This window comes from Ovis canadensis, chromosome X (assembly GCF_042477335.2).
Source record: "Ovis canadensis isolate MfBH-ARS-UI-01 breed Bighorn chromosome X, ARS-UI_OviCan_v2, whole genome shotgun sequence".
Taxonomy (NCBI): Eukaryota; Metazoa; Chordata; class Mammalia; order Artiodactyla; family Bovidae; genus Ovis; species Ovis canadensis.
In genome coordinates this window covers 57,900,885-57,921,757 of record NC_091727.1, presented here as the reverse complement: position 1 = coordinate 57,921,757, position 20,873 = coordinate 57,900,885, and the positions used below count along the sequence as shown (strand labels likewise).

General features: G+C 46.2%; 2 protein-coding genes across 6 annotated transcripts; both read left to right on the top strand.

The window, feature by feature from the left end:
- The first annotated feature begins 749 nt into the window (after positions 1-749).
- Positions 750-5,206, top strand: EBP (EBP cholestenol delta-isomerase). 3 transcript variants are annotated; one of them, XM_070290157.1, is made up of 6 exons: positions 1,048-1,167; positions 1,440-1,496; positions 2,149-2,460; positions 3,602-3,638; positions 3,760-3,890; positions 4,511-5,206. In XM_070290157.1, the coding sequence occupies exons 3-6, from the start codon at positions 2,160-2,162 to the stop codon at positions 4,732-4,734; spliced, it is 693 nt and encodes a 230-aa protein (XP_070146258.1). In that variant the 5' UTR covers positions 1,048-1,167; positions 1,440-1,496; positions 2,149-2,159; the 3' UTR covers positions 4,735-5,206. The 3 variants fall into 3 exon arrangements, with proteins under 3 accessions (XP_070146257.1, XP_070146258.1, XP_070146259.1); XM_070290156.1 differs by lacking the exon at positions 1,440-1,496 and having other exon boundaries at positions 750-1,167; XM_070290158.1 differs by lacking the exon at positions 1,440-1,496 and having other exon boundaries at positions 1,056-1,167; positions 2,104-2,460.
- A 2,472-nt stretch (positions 5,207-7,678) lies between these two features.
- Positions 7,679-20,594, top strand: TBC1D25 (TBC1 domain family member 25). Of its 3 annotated transcripts, none has more exons than XM_070290154.1 (7): positions 7,744-8,005; positions 8,379-8,469; positions 9,827-9,936; positions 10,954-11,108; positions 18,296-18,423; positions 18,568-18,756; positions 19,001-20,594. In XM_070290154.1, exons 2-7 carry the CDS (start codon positions 8,455-8,457, stop codon positions 20,357-20,359), a joined length of 1,956 nt encoding a protein of 651 aa, XP_070146255.1. In that variant the 5' UTR covers positions 7,744-8,005; positions 8,379-8,454; the 3' UTR covers positions 20,360-20,594. The 3 variants fall into 3 exon arrangements, with proteins under 3 accessions (XP_070146254.1, XP_070146255.1, XP_070146256.1); XM_070290155.1 differs by having other exon boundaries at positions 7,998-8,059; XM_070290153.1 differs by lacking the exon at positions 8,379-8,469 and having other exon boundaries at positions 7,679-8,005.
- Positions 20,595-20,873: the final 279 nt, after the last annotated feature.

The following is a 20,873-nucleotide window of genomic DNA, read 5'->3' as shown; positions in this document are numbered from 1 at the left end:
ATAAAGGTTTGGAAGCTAGAAACCATGAAGAGGGAGGTTGTGATTGGTTTATAGTTCATTTATTATCATTCATGATTGAATGATGAGCCTGAGGATAGTTCTGCTAGATTTGAGTGGGACCAGGACAGATTGGATATCTGGATGTGGGGGAGGCCTGATACTAATTGTTCCAATTGGCTAAAAAACTGAGGAATTCCCATTCTAACTGGTTGCCCTGACTGGGACAGTGAAGGAAAAGCAAGACTGATGAAGAGTTGATGTCTATTGGTCCTTAGGACTGAGGGGTGTGGATTCTAATTGGATAGAAGGCCTGGGTTGGGTCTGGAGACTGACTGAATAGTCTGGGTGCCCACTGGGTTAGAGTTACGGAATTTTGATTCACTCTTAAGAGTTGGCACAGGGGGTTTGAGGGCCTCCATGTCAATTGGTCAGCAAGGCTGAGGGGCTTGGGTTTTGATTGGTTGTTCTGACTTGAAGTCCAGATGGAGATGGCCAGAGGGAGAGACGGAGGCAGCAGTAAGATTTGATCTGTTAGTTGTATCCAACTCTCTGCAACCCCATGGACTGTAGCCCGCGGGTTCCTCTGTCCATGGGATTTCCCAGGCAAGAATACTGGAGTGGATTGCCATTCCCTTCTCCAGGGGATCTTCCCGACCCAGGGCTCGAACCCGCGTCTCCTGTATTGCAGGTGGATGCTTTACTGCTGAGCCACCAGGACTTATTTGTATTACGTTTCCTTGCCCATTTCCGGGGCGGGGGGTTAGGATTGAAGGTTGATCTGGGAAAAGTTTTGGTTGCTCTGCTTTTACAAATGAATGCAACGCAATGCTGATTCAACAGCAGATAAACACCCGATTTCCGATGGGATGGATAAGGGAAACTGAAGCCAAGACTTGCCACAGATTGGCTTCTGGCTGAAAACGCCCACCAACCGTGGCTTCTCAGCAGCAAAAATGGTACCACGCGTGAGGGCGGGGTCAGCGGCACACAGACAATAACTATTGGTTGAGAGCAGCACTGGCCTCCTTTCCAGCTCCTCCATTGGCCAGTTCCACAAGGCGGAACCTGTGAGGGGTTGGATTTGAAGTAGTGATATTTCGGAGCCAGCGAGCAATCTTAGTGAGACCCAGGAGCCTGTGGGAGAGGCCGCTGCAAACGCGCTGTTGAGTGAGTTGCCCTCCGCCTGAAATGCCTCTCCATCCCTTAGCTCTCAATTGCTAAATGGCCAGCCCTTGGCGCGCCTGCGCGAGACCCTTCCCCCGCCCCCACTTCTCCCTCCGCTTTGCCATCCTCACCACCCCCACGCGCCTGCGCGGGGCGGTCGGCTACTGCGCGGTTGTTGGGACTGCAAAAGCTCTGCCTTCTCATCGGGCAGCTGAACCAGAGGGTTCTAGTTCTGATTGGTGGTCTCTGTATTTGCCCCTCCTTTTCCCCTTTAGCTCCAGGCGCAGGACCCCTGCCCTCCACTTTCCTCTTTCTTGCGGGTTGGCTGCAGGGTGAGCAATTTCGGGAGGGGTGGGACACTGAACCTGAAGGTGTAGTTCTGAATAGTCATCTTTTTTGTCTGTCCTGCAGTTTCCAGGACTATGGGGAGGGTAATAGCTTTCCATTGCAGGATGCAAGACAATGACCCCTGCAAATCTTGTCGTTGTGTCTCCCCTAGCAGACCTGTGAGTCATGGCACCGGGTGTGGCTCCTGTGTCTCCCCCAGCGGACTGTAACCCCTGAGGGCGGGGATCAGGCCTGGTTACTGTGTCTCCCTGCCAGAGCATGACCAATGAGGGCTGGGACCTAGTCTGATTGTCGTGTCTGACCACCAGACTGTTACCAATGAGAGCAGAGACTAGGCCTGGTTCTATCCCAGTGAGACCAATGAGAGCTGGGATCTGTAGTGGTCTACCATATCATATGGCTCCCAGAGGGCAGGAACAAGCTTTCGGTTTTTCTGTGGCCTTATATTCATGTTTTTAAAATAGTATATAATTAGATTATTTTAATTGAGTCAGTCTTAATTGGTTAATTGAGTCCACTTACATTTCTTGTCATAATAAACTATTTGGATTTGATTTTATGATCTCATTCTATGCCTTTGTATTTGTTCAGTTTTTTTTTTATTCTCTTTTCTACATATCCACACACCACCATCAGCCTACAAAGACATGACCACCAACACCAGCCCCACGCACCCCTACTGGCCTCGGCATCTGAGACTAGACGACTTTGTGCCTAATGACTGCCCCACCTGGCATATCCTGGCTGGCCTATTCTCCATCTCTGGAGTCTTAGTTGTGGCCACATGGCTGTTGTCAGGGCGTGCTGCGGTCGTCCCACTGGGGACTTGGCGGAGACTGTCCCTGTGCTGGTTTGCAGTATGTGGGTTCATTCACTTGGTGATTGAGGGCTGGTTCAGCCTCTACCACGCGGACCTTCTCGGAGACCAAGCCATCTTATCTCAACTCTGTGAGTCCTGGGTTCTTCAATATGCTGTGGAAGGGAATTTCCTGGACAAGGACTGGTTTAGATGTTTACCCACCCACCAACTCTTACTCCATTTGTTTAAAATAAATTTTAAAAATTTATTTAACTTTTGTTGCATATATATTCACATGGGTCCAAAATAAAGCTATTTAGAGGTATGCAGTAAAAATCTACCTTCTATCCACCGAGTTTCCCCAAATAATTGCTTATGTTTCTTTTCAAGGTTTACACATAAATTACACACATAAACCTCAGTTTGCTCAACTATAGAAGAGGGATAATAGTCATACCCAAATACATGTAAGACACTTAGAACAATGTTTGGCAGACAATGCATGCCATATAACTGTTTATTGTCATCATCATTTTAACTTTTCCTTTTGTATAAATGGTAGCATGCTTTTTTTAAAATGAGCTTTGCTTCTGAACTTTGTTTTTTTTTTTTTTTTTTGATGAGGACACTCATCATAAGTTTATAAGGAGTTTTGAAAGAATAAATGTTACAGAACTTTCAAGAATGGCTGCACCATTTTATATTCCCACTGGCAGTATATTAGAGTTAGTTTTTCCACAGCCTGATCAACACTTGATATGATCAGGTGTTTATTAAATTTTAGTCCTTCAAGTGGATGTGAGTGATATCTCATTATGGTTTTAATTTGCTTTCCCTTAGTGATTAATGGGTACCTTTCATGTGTTTATTCACCATTTAGAATCCTCTTTTCTGAAAAACCTATTTCAGTCTCCTGTCTATTTTAATACTGGGTGATCTATCTTTTCCTTAGTGATTTCTGCTCACTCTTTCATTTACTCATCTGTTCACCTTCGAGCTCTGTCTCTTTCTCTCATTGGATACTTTCCTCACTCCATCATTTACACCTGCCTGATTTTATTCCACAAACATTTATTGAATACAAGACGATCACAGCAACACTTAATGTTCTGTGTCAAGTTTGCACTCGTTATCTTGTATACATATAAAAACAGCTGCCGCATTTCACAGATGAGGAAACTGAGGCATGGGGAAGTTATAAAGCCTGCCTTCTTACATGAGCCCTTGGCTCTCACAAGTCTGACTTCTTTTCTGCTGATATTCTTCATATAAGTTTCTTATCTTCCTCAGGGAAAGAGTATGCCAAGGGAGACAGCCGATACATCCTGTAAGTGTTTGTCAAGGGAGACCTGCATTGTTTTGGGGGGAGGTAAGTCAGGGAGCATTAAGGGGTGCCTTGTAGGTAGAGCACAGTGATGCCAGTGCCCCCTCCATCCTTTCTCTTGCAGGAGTGATAACTTCATGATATGCATGGAGACTGTCACGGCTTACCTGTGGGGACCACTCAGCCTGTGGGTGGTGATTGCTTTTCTCCGCCATCAACCCTTCCGCTTTGTCCTACAGCTTGTGGTCTCTGTCGGTGAGGAGAAGGCCCACAATGGGTGGTTGAGGGCTTTATGGGGGATCTACAGACATGGGGGCATTCCTGCGGGTGGGACTTCTCAATTGTGCCCATCCAGGGCTGAGTCAGACTGAATGACAAACTCCCTGAGGTTTTGGAACAGCTATGCCCCTCCAGGCCTGTTTTCTCAATCCAGGAGAGTTCATTTCTGCTCCCACTCCATCACAAAGTCTCTCATGAGGGTTACAGTTACATGAGGTGGCCCATGATGGTGGGAAACCCCTGCATTCTTCTGGATCAAGATTCTGAGCTTCCTTCATCTGAGATTCAGTCCTCTTATGTTCTTATGTTGTTAGCTTTCTGGAAATATGAGTTCTCTTTAGTCCTGGAATCCTGAGCTGTCTTGAATGAAAGGATTTGGAGCTTAAATTCTGGAGACATGAAATCTCTTGAGTTCAGAAAGTCTCAGCTTCTGATTTCTGGAATTCTCACATTTCTGATTTCTCAAATCTTCAGTCATGTGATTTCAGAACTTTTATGTCTCTGAATTTGGGAATCCTGAGCTCTAATAACTTGGAAAATGGCTTGGAATTGTTCCTCCTCCTTACAGAGTTTCCTTCTCCTTTTACCTCCCACAGGTCAGGTATATGGAGATGTGCTCTATTTCCTGACAGAGTACCGTGATGGATTCCAGCACGGGGAGCTGGGCCACCCACTCTACTTCTGGTTTTACTTTGTTTTCTTGAATGCCCTGTGGTTGGTGCTGCCCGGACTCCTCATACTGGATTCTATAAAGCAACTTGCTCATGCCCAGAGCATACTGGATGCCAAAGCCCCCAAAGCCAAGAGCAAGCAGAACTAAAGAGTGATGAACTAGGCTTAAACACCGGCTATTGAGGAACTCTCCACCTGCCAGAAGATTCCAATCCTTGCTCCCACAGGTTGGAAGGATAAATCGAATTGATCTGTCAAACTCAGGTTGATGGGTGGGCAGTGGGAAGAAAGGAGCTGTGTGGAGCCACTGTCAGGAACAAGAGAACCTAGGAAGTCTGTGATGGGGACAATTTTTTTTTAAATTTTACAATACTGTATTGGTTTTGCCATACATTGACATGAATCCACCACAGGTGCACATGAGTTCCCAACCCTGAACCCCCCTCCCACCACCCTCCCCATATCATCTCTCTGGGTCATCCCAGTGCACCAGCCCCAAGCATCCTGTATCCTGTATCGAACCTAGACTAGCGATTCGTTTCTTACATGATAGTATACATGTTCAATGCCATTCTCCCAGGGACAATTTTTTTAATCAGGAAATAAAGATCTTGACCCTATACTGAGAGATTTCTCATTATTAACCCCAGAGATGCCCCATGACTGACCCTATAGATCTTTCCAGCACTCATTCCACAGACCACCATCCTCTCAGCCATAGACCAGCATCATCATGCCATAGGCCTTGAACCTATGACCTCACAAATTTCCATCACTGACCCCACAGATTCCCCTGATGGTTAATTAGATCCGTGAATCACATCTGTAAAGTCTTTTAAGGCATGATCATCCATCCACACCCTTGGCATTCTCTCCAGAATATACCCTTTCTTGTTTTGAAATATGGTCAGGCTGAGAAGTTTCCAAATCCAAGTTCTTCAGTTTACTCAGCCTCTTATCTCCTGATCAGGTATCCCACAAATACCCCATTACTAACTCCATATATCCCCTATTACTCACTCCAAAGAACCCCATCACTACCTTAAAGATTCCCATCACTCACACCAGAGACCCCCACAAAAGTCACTCCACTACCCTCCCATCACTCACCCCACATACTCCATCATTAACTCCTAAGATACCCATCACTGTCCCCACAAACAGCCTTTCATTTGCTCCATTGACAGAATCATTCCCCTCACAGACCTCCATCACTCACACTACAGACCCCATCACTTGCCCCAAGAGACCGTCCATCACTTAGAACTCTATGACTCACTCAGATCCCCCATCATGTATTACACAGACCTTATCACTCTCCTACCAAATGCCCTATCATTTACCCCATAAGTTTCATCACTCACCATAGATCCCTCAATCACTCACCCTGTAAATTCCCCATAATCACTTTGAAGAATCCATTTACCTTACATTCCCCATCACTCACCCTATAGATCCCCAATTACCCCACAGATCTTCCATCACTTACACCATATCCTATCACTCGTCCCACAGACATTCCTTTACTCACCCCCACAGACCACTTATCATGTACCCACAAATACCCATCACCCTACAGACCCCTATTGCTCATCCAGCAGTCTCTGTCTTTAACCTCATAGACCTTCAGTCATAAAACAAATGGGTACTTGAGGAATTTTGTGGAGATGACCATGAATAATTAAACTGCAGATACCTGTAGATGGGCTCCAGGTGACCTGTGCAGAGCAGGACTTCAGTTTACTGCTTGAGCCTACAGTGTCACTTTTTGAGAAATGCCTCACTGTTAACCCAAAGCCATGCATTAAGTTCTCACCTCAGATCCATCACTTACCTCATTGTTTACTTAAGGCATGATGGTGCCCTTGCTCTCCCTCAAGTACAGCAGGCACAGCCCCACCTTCTACCCATTGTACTCCCTTCTCTCTGTGCCATTTACTATCCCTTTGACCTCGAGCATGTTTTCCCATGACCTTCATTCAGTGCTTTCATATGTAAAATGCTGATAATGATAGTACCTACCTCAGGATTTTTATGCAGATTAGATGAATTAATATATTTAAACTATCTGGTATACACTTTGTTGAATGGAAGAATGAACAAATGAAAGAGAAAATTCTCCCCTGCACTATGGCAAGGACCTCCTTTTTGCTCTCCTTGCTTCCAGTATATTTCCTTCCAGAGGTTTCTCCACAACCAAGACAGGGGCATCTGAACACATCATAAGCCTGTGCTCCAGGGCCCTCAGGATAAATTCCAAGTTCTAGGCTAATGTTTTGCTCATTCCACTCTATAATTTTAAGGAAAAGCGACTTTCAAGCTCCTTGTTTCTATCAGAAAATCTAGCAGTGCCACAAGAAGTGTTTTAGAAAAGGAGACTTCTCTAAAAAGGTAACATTAAGGGTAACATCCGTACAATACTGCAATAGCTGAAGTCCAGGTACCTTACAGGACTCCTTGGTTAGAAGTTACATTTTTAAGGGCAGCATGTATTTTGTCCAAACCATAGAGACGTTGTAAAGTGAGAATGGCTTTTTGCATTTCGTGGCACATAAACTTTCTCAAAGGAGTCTAAAATATGTCCAGTATTCAGCTGATATTTGGTGGGCACACACCGTTTAATAACAGGACTGACTTCAACGTGTTGTAAAGATTCAATAAAAACAGAGGCAAACTTGTCCACAGAGCATACAAATGGATTTTATGGGTAAATTATTTATTGAAGTATAACATGCAGGCAGAAACTGCAAAAATCTAAATGTACAGGTCCGTGAATTTTCATAACATGTAAGCTATTTTTTAAAAGATTGTGGGAAAAGGATTATTTCATTCAGCAGATTCATTTGAAATGATTTTAGATAAATGACGTCATCTCTAAGCAGAGACTCGAAGCAACGGGAGGCAGGAGTGAGGCCTTGACGTTATCGCGCAGCAGCGTCCTTTCCCCGCCCACTTTTCTCGCCCCAATAGGTCGCCGCGTTAACATCCACCTAGGCGAATCCGGAAGCAAAGTGACCAAATCAAGGACGAGGGAGGCGGGGCCTCAGTAGGCGCCTGCACACTGGCTAAAGTGAGGCAAAATGCCCGGCTTTAGGGGGCGGGGCTCTTGGCAACAGCACACTCTGCGCAAGCGCAGAGGTGACCTCCTCCCTGTGCCAAGCGTGGGGTGGGTAGGGTCGCGTGGCGCCCTCTGCGCCTGCGCCAGGGCACAAGGTGGGGCCGCGGGCACCCGCATTCTGGCGTGCGCACAAGGGTAGGGGGCAACGGTCAGCTGTCACCCTGAGGTGGGTGGCAGCAGGATGGCGACGGCCTCTGGGTCATCGGACTTGGCTGGCTCCGGAGCGCCCTCGCCTGGTGGGGGGGCCCAGGCGGCGGCAGCTGAGGAGGAGGAGCGAGAGGTGGTGCGGGTCCGAGTCAAGGTGAGGCTGGTGGCTCGTCGTTCAGCCCGCCCAGAGCTCCCGGGAGAGGGGAAGGTGGTGGCTGTCCTAGGATGGAGGGCGGGACTTGAGAATTGGGGTGTTACGTGAGGGGAGAGGCTAGAGAGCAGAATATTGGTGGCTTGGGTGGGGGCTGGGGGAAGGCTGGACCTGGGAATGCGGGGGCAGAGGGTGGGGCGTGGGGATTGCAAATAGAAGGGTAGGGCCCTCTGGAATGGATAGGAGGAGATTGTGGGTAGAGAGGAGGGGCTATAGGGTTGGAGGAGGGGCCTTAATGGAGTGGAGCCCTGAGAAATGAGGGAGGTTGTTGCTGTCTGAAAAGGAGGCGCTGACATCAGTTTACCATTGTGTTGAGAGTGCACTTTTGTGCAAATCCCCACCCTGGATGAGCAGACACACTCGTCGGGGAGACAAACGGCTAAATAAAGGAAATGCTTCAGACACTGGTGAGTGTCATGGGGAGATAACAAAAAAGATTCCGAACTAGGGAGTTACTTTAGCCAAGGTCGTCCAGGGAAATACCCAGAAAGGTATTGAAGGAACAGAGACCCAAATAAAAAGGAGTCACCAATGTGCATATCAGGGGGGAAGAGTGTTTTAGACCGGGAGAACAGCAAGGAGAGTGTTTTAGACCGAGAGAAAAGCTGGGAGGTGGGGATGAGTTTGACATGTTCCCTTAGGTTTCCATATTGCTGGAGCCCAGAGAGTGAGGGGAAGAGTGGTAGGAGGTGGATAGGAGAGGTAAGAGAGGGGCAGATTGTGAAGGGCCTTTGGCATGTATTCTAGAGTAAGAAAGCTGTGGCAGTAGTTCCAGCAAGCAGTGATAGTGGCTCAGACTAGGGCGGTGGCACTGGTGGTGAGAAGAGGTTAGATTCTCGAGAGAAGTAAACATCACTTCAGTGCAATAGAGCAAACTCAAAGGTAGAGGTTTGGGTGTTCAAAGAAAAGATGCTTAGGCTGTGAGTGAGCCAGTTAAAGAGTGGGAAGGACCTTCCACTCCACCTTCCCCCATCCTAGGACTGGGGGATCTCCACAAGCACAGGCCTGGAGCCAAAATGTGTTCAGAGTAACTTCTGGGAGTTTGGTAGTACCAGAGTGTAAAATTCAAAGAAGCTCCTGTTGGGAATCCTGGGGTTCCTTTCAAAGAGATTTAAGCAAGAGAGTTTTGTAGACAGACATGCTAGATTGGTTGCAGCGTGGAGGACTGGTTTAATAAGGGCCAAGCTGGACATGTCTTTTTGCCTTTTCATACTGTTCATGGGGTTCTCAAGGCTCATTGGAAAATACCTTGATGCTGGGGGAGATTGAGGGCAGGAGAAGAAGGGGGCGTCTAAGGATGAGGTGGTTGGATGGCATCACGAACTCAATGGACGTGAGTTAGCCTGCCGTGCTGCAGTCCATGGGGTCACAAAGAGTCGGACACAACTGACTGAACAACAAAAGATTGAACATGGTGATCTTGGCAACCATCCTTGAGGGGATGTAGAAGGATTGGGTGCCTGGACTATTGCAGTAGCCTCCTCCTCACTAGACCACTGCTTTCTCCTTTGTTCCCCATGGACTGTTCATAGAGCAGCCAGAAGGGTCCTGTTAAATCCTGAATCAGACCACATCCCTCCTCTACTCAGAACTCTCCCAAGCCTCCCCCCTCACTCAGAGCACAAACCCCAGTTCTCTCCATGGCCCAGAACTCCCGCCTTGATCTGGCCCCTGCCACATCTCTACCCTTACTTTCTGCCATATCATCCATGTAATTGTGGTGATGTGACCCCTGATGGCCTACCCCATGTCTTCTCTCCACAGAAATGTGAGAGCTTCTTGCCGCTTGAGTTTCGCTCTTTTGCTGTGGACCCCCAGATCACTTCACTTGATGTGTTACAACACATCCTCATCCGAGCCTTTGACTTGAATGGGTGAGTAATGGGGTGTGGGGCAAAACCAGTGGGCCACCCACCTTGACAGCAGTTGTTTGGCATTTTTATTGCTGTTGTTTGGTAGGGAAGGATGTTTGTTTTGTCATTAATATAAATAGTCCCATAATAAACAAATTAAGTTTCAACAGATGTTTCCAAAATGTTGAGGTAGGTGTTACCAATTTACCATCTCAGCAGCAGCCCATAAAGTTTCTGTTTTCCTCACACCCTCACAAACACTGGTTACTAAAAAACATTAGAAAATTTGCCAACCTGATAGATGAAAAATAGTGTCTCGTGGGGGCAAATGTGATGGTTATTTTGGTATCATTGTTATTTTGGAGGAATATATGCACATGGTAACAGACTCAAAGGGTACAAAAATGGTGGGTATTTGGGGGGGTTTCCATGGTGACAGTCAGTTCTGGCGATGGCTCAACAGGTAAAGAATCCACCTGCAATGCAGGGGACACAGGAGATGAAGGTTTGATTCCTGGGTTGGAAAGATTCCCCTGGAGAAGGAAGACTCCCCTGGAGTGGCAACCCACTCCAGTATTCTTGCCTGGAAAATTCTATGGACAGAGGAGCCTGGCAGGCTACAGTCCATGGGGTCACAAAGAGTTGAACACAACTGAGTGACTAAACATGTTCATGGTGACAGTAGTTATCACACAACATGCTTTGCATAGAGTTGCTCTGGTGTATCTAAAGAACAAGTTCTTAGTTGTTATTTGACTTTTTTACATAAACATTTTCTGATGTGAAAAATAACAACCATATAGCTTGCTTTATTTTTTATGCGCAAGGCTGCTTGCTTCCCACTTCCATCCCTCAACTACTCAGTTACCCTCCCTAGAGGAGACCCCAGTACCAGTTTTCAGTGTATTCTCCACATACAAGCAGATGTGAATCTGTTTCTGTGTTTGTGAAACAAGCTTCCCAGGCTTCTTTTGGAAATGGTCCCTGAGGCTTCCCAGGCACAGGGGCCCTGAAAGCTGCGGTGTTTCCTCTGTCCAGGAAGAAGAACTTTGGTATCAGCTACCTGGGCCGAGATCGGATGGGGCAGGAAGCTTACCTCTCACTCTTGTCTGACTGGGACCTCAGCACGGCCTTCGCCACTGCCTCCAAACCTTACCTGCATCTGCGTGTAGATATCCGGCCTACTGAGGACAGTGAGTACCCGGTGCTCTGGGGGCACTGCCCTGTGATACCCCCATTTCCCCATAGGATGACTCTACTCCTCACAACACTCTTTCACAGTGGGCTAAGGAGCAAGGAATCCTAGGTCCAAATCCTAGCTTGGCCACTGGCCCTCAATTTCTTTATCTATAAAGTAGAGATAATGGTATCTTAGGGCCATCATGAAGATTAAACAGGGAAATTCATGTAAAAGTGCCTGAAAAGGTGCATGGCTGCATAGTGAATGCTCAAAAAGTATTAGCTCCAATGACAATAATTATCATATTTATCATAGCATATAATCTAATGATAATATAGAATGTAGTATAATAATAGAGCTATAGTATTATATATTTCAGTTATAATAATACTATAAATATAATAGTGCTGATTATAGTCATGTAATTGTATTTATTCATTCATTCATCCTGTACTCACTTTCATTGATTTGTTCCTTTGATCTCTCAGCCACTTTCAGTCTTCTCGTATTTGTTCCCCTAGTTTTGCCTGTACTGGTCCCAGGGAGCCCACAGATAAATTAAGACATGGTCCTGAAAATTTGATTATGAAGCATACATTAGATAATAATAGTGTCAGTGTTAAATTTCCAGAGAATGGTTACGGTATCATGGTTATTGAAGGAAAATATCCTTGTTCTTAGGAAATACACAAGTATTGAGGGGTAAGGTGTTATGATATCTGCAAATAACTTGGCAAAATAATAAATGTAAGTATATATATGGAGAGAATGAAATGAAGCAAATGTGGCAAAAAATGTGAACAGTTAGGGGAGTAGATGAAAGATGTATGGATGGTCAATGTATTCATCTTTTTAACTTTGTCATAGATTTGAAATTTTTTTAAGTAAAAAGTTGTGGAGTGGAAGACATGGTTTCCAGTCTCAGGAAATTCACAGTGCCTATTTGAGATACCTGAATAGGCATTTTATTGATGTCATAATAACATAAATAGCTAACATGTGTTGAACACTTGAGGCCATTCTACACACACAATATTTATTCACTGGACTGTCAAAACAATCCTACAGAGTAGGGATGACCATTATCCCCATGTTACAGATGAGGAAACTGAGGCTCAGAGAGGGGACAGGACCTGTCCGTGTCACAGAGACAGTGGAGGAGTGTGATTTGAACGCAGGTGGTGGCTGAACTGGCTTCAAGAGTCTTTGCTTTTAAACATTCGATTATAAAACGTGGGGCTTATTTTTAAAAAGACATTAGAGAAAAAGAGTCAGAGAGAGAAACGAGTCAGAGGGAAAGACAGTGACTGAGCCAGGCAGAGAGACAAATGGAAGAAGGCTGGTAGCCAGAGACACAGGAACCTCTGCACAAGCAGCCCTGTGTGCTACTCTGTGTCAGTCACTTAGCTGATTCCCCCAGCCTCCATTTCCTTACCTAGAAAATAGACACAGTAGCACTATTTCAGTAAAGAAATAAAATCTGCTCTGCTAATAAACATATGAAGAAAACCCCAACTATACACAAACTGAGAGGAATGCAAATTACAGACAGACACTACTCTTTTAGTAGTTAGGCAAAAGGACATTTAAAAGTTACCTTTATAAAGAGAATCAACTTTCCAGTTATTTCCATTCTATTTCTACCATTGTCTTATTTCCAAAACTCCTGCAAATACATGAGTTTGTTTCCAAATTCTGATTCTCTTACATTGATCTCTTTTGTTAAATCCTAAGCCAGTTCCATGTTGTTTTAATCACATAGTTTTATGATATGTTTTCCTTTTAAAAATTATTCCTGAATATTCTTGTACACTTACTGTTCTTTTCATTTAATAGAATTAGATTATCATTTCATTAAGGTACTGATGGGAATTTGATTGGAGTTGTTTTTTTTTTCCATACCACACAGTTTGCTGGATCTTAGTTCCCTGACCAGGGATTGAACCCAGGCCTCAGCAGTGAAATCTCGGAGTCCTAACCACTGAACTGCCAGGGAATTCCCTAATGAAACTAATCTTTAATTATCCAGTAAATACATTCTCCATATTAGAAGTAATGTTGAGGTCTCTCTTGGAATCACTGTGCCTAATCTTGATCCCCTACCTTAGGCTTCACAGGTGGCACTAGTGGTAAAGAACCTCTGCCAATGCAGGAGACATAAGAGGCATGAGTTCGATCCTTGGGTTGGGAAGATCCCCTGGAGGAGGGCATGGCAACCCAGTCCAGTATTCTTGCCTGGAGAATCCCATGGACAGAGGAGCCTGGTGGGCTATGGTCCATCAGGTCACAAAGACATGACTGAAGCAACTTAGCATGTAATACAGACCTATCTTTTTGCCCTGCAGGAATTACTTTGATCAGTTTGATGTGTAATCTTACAGGTCCTTTAGTCACACACACAGATACACACAAATTAGTCCACATATAGAGAGATGTAAGTATATTTGTATTTGTATATGTACACAAATAGTATGTGTTTAACATAAATCATACTATGCATTAATAGGTAAGTGTCCAATTGATGGCACTGTTATAAATATTATTAATGGAATTCTTGGGATTGTGTTCATGAATGTGAAAGCAACAGGCATGTTGTGATCACTTAGATGGCCCAGTCCCTCTTTCTGGGAAGAACTCAGTTTCTGTCACCTCTTCAGTTGGAAGATTGCCAAGCCCAGATGGAATCAATCTGTGCATTCGTGATGTGAATTCCCTTTCTGTCATATGTATTGCAGATACTTTTTTCCAAGCTTATCTTTTTGTTTTGTGGCCTTGTTTGTGGTGCTCTTTTGGTCTTATCAAAAACTAATGTTTGTATGCAGTCTTGTGTATATATATCTGTCTTTTTCTGTATGATTTCTGAATTTCTCCTCTTTAGAACATCTTCCCCATCTACATGCTTATACAAATATTCTTCTATTTTATACAAATATTCTCCTATATTTTCTTCTAACACACTTATTATTTTCTCTTTTACATATAAGTCTCTACTCAGTCAACATTGTGATTAGTGGACCTAGGTTTTTTTAAAACATTTTTATTTATTTGGCTGCATCAGGTCTTGGTTGCATCATAGAGGATCTTTCGTTGTAGTGCCCAGACTCAGTAGTTGTGGCCCACAGGCTTAGTTGCCCTGTGACATGTGAAATCTTCCCAGAACAGAGTATATGTACTTGGATTTATTTCTGGGCTTTCTATATTGAATTCTACCAAGGCAAGTGTTGCATTCCTCCCACAATTTTTTCAGGGTGGGGGGGGGGCTCTTCTTTTTGTTAACTATTCTTAAATGTGAATTCTTTCATACAAACTTTAAAATAATTTTACCCAGTTTCAGAAAAAAAACCTATTTCTGGTTGGCACAATATATAATTTAGCATTTGGGAGATTTGACAATTTTATCATAAGGAGGTGTAGTACATAGCACATATTGTGTATTGTGTAAGGGCCTGAGACAGCACCCTACAATGAACTTGAATGTTTCTTCAGGGAAATGTGTGTATAGTCATACTTAGTGGGTTACATAAAGACTAGCTATAGTCTCATTCAGTTCAGATCCAGTGTTGCCACTAGATGAGTTTGTGCTTGTGGAAATCCTTTGCCCATTTTATTAATGGGTTCTTTCTTTCTTTTAAAAAAATCAACATAGAATGTCTCTCTTGTCATGTTTTGGTCTTGAACAGTGCTTTTTCTGACATTCACATAGCTGCTCTTGCTCTCTGTGTTTGCCAGGTATACCTTCAGATTTCTTCAATTTTTAACCTTTCTTTGTCACCTAGTTTTATTGTGTCTCTCACAAAAACTCCATAGCTGGATTTATGCTTTTTTACACCACTGAAAGTGAAATCTTTTGACAACTTTTCCCCTCCGGTCTCCCCCACGACCACCCACCCTAGCCCTTGAAATGGAAGCTTTGGAACACTTTTCATCCTCATTCTTCTGGTCCCTAACCCTTAACTTTTGGGCTTTGTTTAGGCAGTATTGTTTTTTTTTCTTTTTCAATTCCAGGCTGTCATTCTCTTTTCTTTAGAGTTAGTCACTTAACGTTTCAGGAATTCTAACGAACAATATTATACTCCCAATGATAATCTCTTTGTCATTTTATGTCTAACTATATATTAATACTAAAAACTTGTGGCTTGTCACCATGTACCTTCCCTTTTGCCTTCCTCCACCCACCTTGAGCTCTTATAGTCATTCAGTAGTCATGTCTTAGAGAACTTCTTTGTTCCCCTCCAGTAAGATGCATGGGTTGTTGTTGTTCAGTTGCTCAGTCGTGTCTGACTCTGCGACCCCGTGGACTGCAGCATGCCAGGCTTCCCCGACCTTCGCTATCTCCCAGAGTTTGCTCAAATTCAGTCCATTGAGTCAATGATGCCATCCAGCCATCTCATCCTCTGTCACCCCCTTCTCCTCCTGCCCTCAATCAGGCTCTTTTCAAGTGAATCAGCTCTTTGCATCAGGTAGCTGAAGTATTAGAGCTTCAGCTTCAGTGTCAGTCCTTCCACTGAATATTCAGGGTTGATTTCCTTTAGGATTGACTGGTTTGATCTCCTTGTTGTCCGAGGGACTCGCAAGTCTTCTCCAGCACGAGTTCAAAAGCAACAATTCTTTGGCACTCAGCCTTCTTTATGGTCCAACTCTCACATCTGTACATGACTACTGGGAAAACCATAGCTTTGATTATACAGCAGTCCTTTGTCAACAAAGTGATTCTAGGTTTATCATAACTTTTCTTCCAAGGAGCAAGCATCTTTTAATTTTGTGGCTGCAGTCACCATCTGTAGTGATTTTGGATCCTAAGAAAATAAAAGTCTGTCACTGTTTCCATTGTTTCCCCATCTATTTGTCATGAGGTGATGGGACCAGATGCCATGATCTTAGTTTTTTGAATGTTGAATTTTAAGCCAGCTTTTTCACTCTCCTCTTTCACCTTCATCTAGAGGCTCTTTAATTCCTCTTTAGTGCATGGGTTACATATATGCTAATAATCATAAACTTCTTTCTTTGGTTGTGGTGGATATGTACTGATGTGGCTAGATGGGGGCCCTTGGATCTCAGGCTTGTCATGTCAGTGCTCTGTGGATACTGAAAGTCACTATCTTGCTTTAGGAATTGTGGAACAGAAGCCCTTTGGCAGTCTGACCTTCTTCCAGTTGTAAGCAGTCTGTTCTTTACCTTTGGAAGCTGGCAAGAGTTTGTCTTCATTGTTAAAATGTGGGCATTTCGCTAGCAGATTAATAAGAGTTGGGAGAGGCCCATGGTCTATGCTATTCATTGATTGATCCTATCTGAGACTTGCCAATCCACTTCTTCATCTCAGGGACACTTTCCTTCATATCTTGGTAATTGTCTCTGCCTGACCTCTTTTCTCCTCCTGCATTTCCTACTTTTTGCCTCTCAGGTTTCCTGGACTCTTCCTCCAGGTCTCTCTGCTTTCCTCTCATCATTAAGCTTTAGCTCTGTGCCTTGAAAAGGGTTTTTCTCTTTGGTCTTTCAGACCATTGGTGTGACCTTCTTCATTTTACCTGGTGAGTAGTGTGATCTTCTTCATTTTAAGTGTTTTCATGTTTTAGAAAGACCATTCTGGCATCTGTTGGGAGAGAGTGGAGAAGGAGGGGCAGAGGGGAAGCAAGGACTGGTTGGATGAGAGGCATGGTATGAGCTGAGAGAAGAAGTGGAATTGAAGTATGTTCTGCATGCACAAGCCATGGGTCTTGGCAACAGTTAGGCCCTGGGAGTTGAGCGATGTCTGTCAGGTTTGGGGCTTAAGCAGTTGAAGAGATAGAGACACTGTTCAGACTTGAGGAGCAGGTCATGTCTCAAATGGATCTCAGGCTCCCCTTGTGGACCCATTAGGTTTGCAGTGCCCAGTGGGACATCCAGGGAGAGGCAGTGACTTGTGGCCCAGGGTTTGCTTCCCCCTCAGCTCTGTGGGAGAAAGTATAGTGGACTTCATGGAAATGTTGCTTAGGGACGGCATTTGCCTGAAAATGACAGTGGCTTGAACAAATCCCAGTTGATTTGTTTCATATAATAGAGTTGGAAAGCCACTGGTCTTTGCTGTTGTCAGCTTAGCAGTTCTGTGGTGCCAGGGTAGACATCTCTTGAGTCTCTCAAAATTACTCAAGTGGCCATTGCTGCTTCAAGCCACATGATATTTGAGGTTGGCAGAAAGGATGCAAAGGGGAGTAAAGAAGAGAGAGAAGGGAGAGACCACGGACCAGAACTGGATAAAATTAAGCATAGCATTGTCTCTTCTGTGTAATGTGCATGATGTACCTGCTCCAGATACAGATACTTTTGCTAAAATTTACCTGGCCCCTGGAGTAAGGTGAATGAGATAAAGATCCCAGTCCTACCATGTCCTTGGCCACTTACTAATTTTTCCAACCTTTTTGTCATGGTCTGTAAGACGAGAATAATGGTAGTCTATACCAGTTGTGGAAGGAGGACTAGTGGGAAGGTGAGATTCAGGGTTTGGGTTCTTGAGCTTTGGGCCTGACTTTCAAATTTCAGTTCTTTCACCCACTCGCTATGGGACCTTAGGCAACTATTAATACTAATCCTGGCTGTGCCTGTTTCCTCTTAGAAAGTTTGGTTATAATAATAGTGCTCAATTTAGAGAGTGCATGCGTGTATGTACTTCATACACAGTTGCTTCAGATGTGTCCATCTCTGCAATCCCATGGACTGTAGCCTACCCGGTTCCTCTGTCCATGGAATTCTCCAGGAAGAATACTGGAGTGGGTCGCCATTTCCTTCTCCAGGGAATCTTCCCCATGCAGGGGTCCAACCTGCTTTTCTTGCATGCATCTCTTGCACTGGCAGGCAGATTTTTTACCTGTATGAATAGTAAATGAGTTGACATTTGCAAAGACCTCACAACACTTCCTGTCACTCAGCCCTATGGAAGTGTTGTCTAGCGTTCTTATTGTTTATATTGATGTTAAGCCCTGGCACATAGTGCTCTCAATAAACATTGCTTTATATTGTTAAAATATTACTATTAGAGTCAACCAGCCATTCTGTGAGACTGTTTCCACCAGAAGATTATTCATGGTTTTATTTTTTGTGTGATTAGAATGACAGAGGAAGGGAGAGTGGAGTGGCTTATTGCCTTGTGGGTGGCCTGGCTTCAGAGGGAGAGGAACCGAGTCCTGAGCTCTGGGGTTCTCATATCATGTCATTCTGTGTGCCCAGGCCCGCTGCTGGAAGACTGGGACATAATCAGCCCCAAGGATGTCATTGGCTCCGATGTGCTACTGGCTGAGAAGCGGTCATCACTGACAACAGCTGCCCTGCCCTTCACACAGTCCATCATCTCTCAGGTGCTTTCAGGGAGCCCCAGGGCCCAGCTGTTATTGGAGGGCAGTGCCTCCCTGGCACCCCCAATTCTGAGCCTGCCAGTTGGCACCTGTCCCTGGCCTACCCAGCTGAACAGTGGCCTCCCCCCACCCCTCCTTCTTTCACAGGTGGGCCGCACCTTGTCTAAGGTCCAGCAGGTGCTGAGCTGGTCATATGGGGAAGATGTCAAGCCCTTCAAGCCGCCCCTGAGCGATGCGGAGTTTCATACCTACCTGAACCATGAGGGCCAGCTCTCCCGCCCCGAGGAATTGCGCCTGCGGATCTATCATGGTGGTGTCGAGCCCTCCCTGCGAAAAGTGAGCCTTCTCCATCATTCATTAGGTCCAGCACTCTGGCACACATGAATAGCTCAAGAGATGCATGCTCTGGGCTGCACTCTCAGGGGATGGTATGGAAGTGCTCCAGTGCGTGCAGCAGTAGGAAGGCAGGCTTTTCCAAAGGAGAGCAGGAGCCCAGGGTGGCTGGGTGGTGATAGGTACACACAAGGGCATGGCAGCTCATCTGTAGACCCGCCGCCTCATCCCTTTCATCCCTGGCCAGGTGGTGTGGCGGTACCTGCTGAATGTATACCCAGATGGGCTGACCGGCCGAGAGCGGATGGACTACATGAAACGCAAGAGCCGGGAGTATGAGCAGCTCAAGAGCGAGTGGGCCCAGCGAGCAAGCCCCGAGGACCTGGAGTTCATCCGCAGCACAGTCCTCAAGGATGTGCTGCGCACCGACCGGGCCCACCCCTACTACGCAGGGCCTGAGGACGGCCCACACTTGCGGGCTCTGCACGACCTGCTCACCACCTATGCCGTTACTCACCCGCAGGTGTCCTACTGCCAGGGCATGAGTGACCTGGCCTCGCCCATCCTTGCTGTCATGGACCACGAGGGCCATGCCTTTGTCTGCTTTTGTGGCATCATGAAGCGCCTGGCTGCGAACTTCCACCCTGATGGTCGTGCCATGGCCACCAAGTTTGCTCACCTCAAGCTGCTGCTGCGACACGCAGACCCTGACTTCTACCAGTACCTGCAGGAAGCCGGTGCTGACGACCTCTTTTTCTGTTACCGCTGGCTGCTGCTTGAGCTCAAGCGCGAGTTTGCCTTTGACGACGCTCTGCGCATGCTGGAGGTCACCTGGAGCTCACTACCCCCCGACCCTCCTGAGCATGAGGTAGAGCTCGTGGGCCCCCCCAGCCTAGTGGTGGACATGGGCTTCGGGGGCCACCGGGGACGGCCCATGCGGCAGAGACACATGCTTAGGCCTGCCGGTGGAGGAGGTGGTGCCTTTGAAGATGCTGTTGACCACTTGACCACCAGCAGCCAGGGGCCTGGTGGCGGGGGGCGTCTCCTGAGGCAAGCCAGTCTGGATGACCTCCAGCAACTCAGGGATAGAACGGGCCCCAGGAGGAGCCCCCTGATCCAGCTGCCCTACCCAGCTGCCCTCATCGGTTCCAAGTCTCTCTCTGAGCCCTTGCTGAACTCAGACCCACTGCTTTCCCCCTCTTCCCACCCTGATTCCCCATCCTCCTCATCTCCACCATCCACCCAGGACGCTTCTCCTGCTGGTGACGTAGCTGCTGGATCCCCCCTGATGCCAGAGGTGGGCTCCCCACAAGACCCTGGGAAGTCCTTGCCACCCCCACCCCCACTGGGCCTGCCCCCACCCCAGGAGTTTGGCCGAGGGAACCCATTCATGCTCTTCCTGTGCCTCGCCATCCTGCTGGAGCACCGAGACCACATCATGCGCAATGGGCTGGATTACAACGAGCTGGCCATGCACTTTGATCGCCTCGTGCGAAAACACCACCTGGGGCGCGTCCTACGCCGGGCCAAGGCTCTCTTCGCTGATTACCTGCAGTCAGAGATGTGGGACTCAGAGGAGGGAGCTGAGGCCACAGCCCCATCTTGATCAGACTCCCTTCAGCCCTCCATCAGCCCCATCAGATCTTCATTCTTTGCCAAGAGGGCCTACACGTGAGACCCCACATCCCTGCCTGCCAGCCCTAGACCTGTGGGAGCATAGTGCCCTCTCTCCCCAGGTCCGAGAGTATGGGGCTTTGCTTTGACAGTGCCCCATGGAGGCCCTGGCCTCCTTTTCTGTTTTCTTGTTTTGTTTTTAACAACTGTACTTTGCACACATGAAAGTCACTGTGGTCTGTGTATTTCTCTGCCTTCTCCCTGGTTTGTGTTGTAAATGGAATCCCCAGGGCCTCTTTACCTGCTGGAGCTGAAACACTGCCCATTTCAAGTGAAGGGTGGCTCCCATTTCCCTGGTGACAGGAGAATGGATACTGATAAATCAATTCTAGAAGGTGAGCCCAGGTCAAACACCTCTTGAGGAGGCCTGAAGCTATTTTGTGGTACATCTGTCTGCCTGTAAGGGTCTGGATGATGTCTGTAAATATATGTTTTTAGGACAGTCC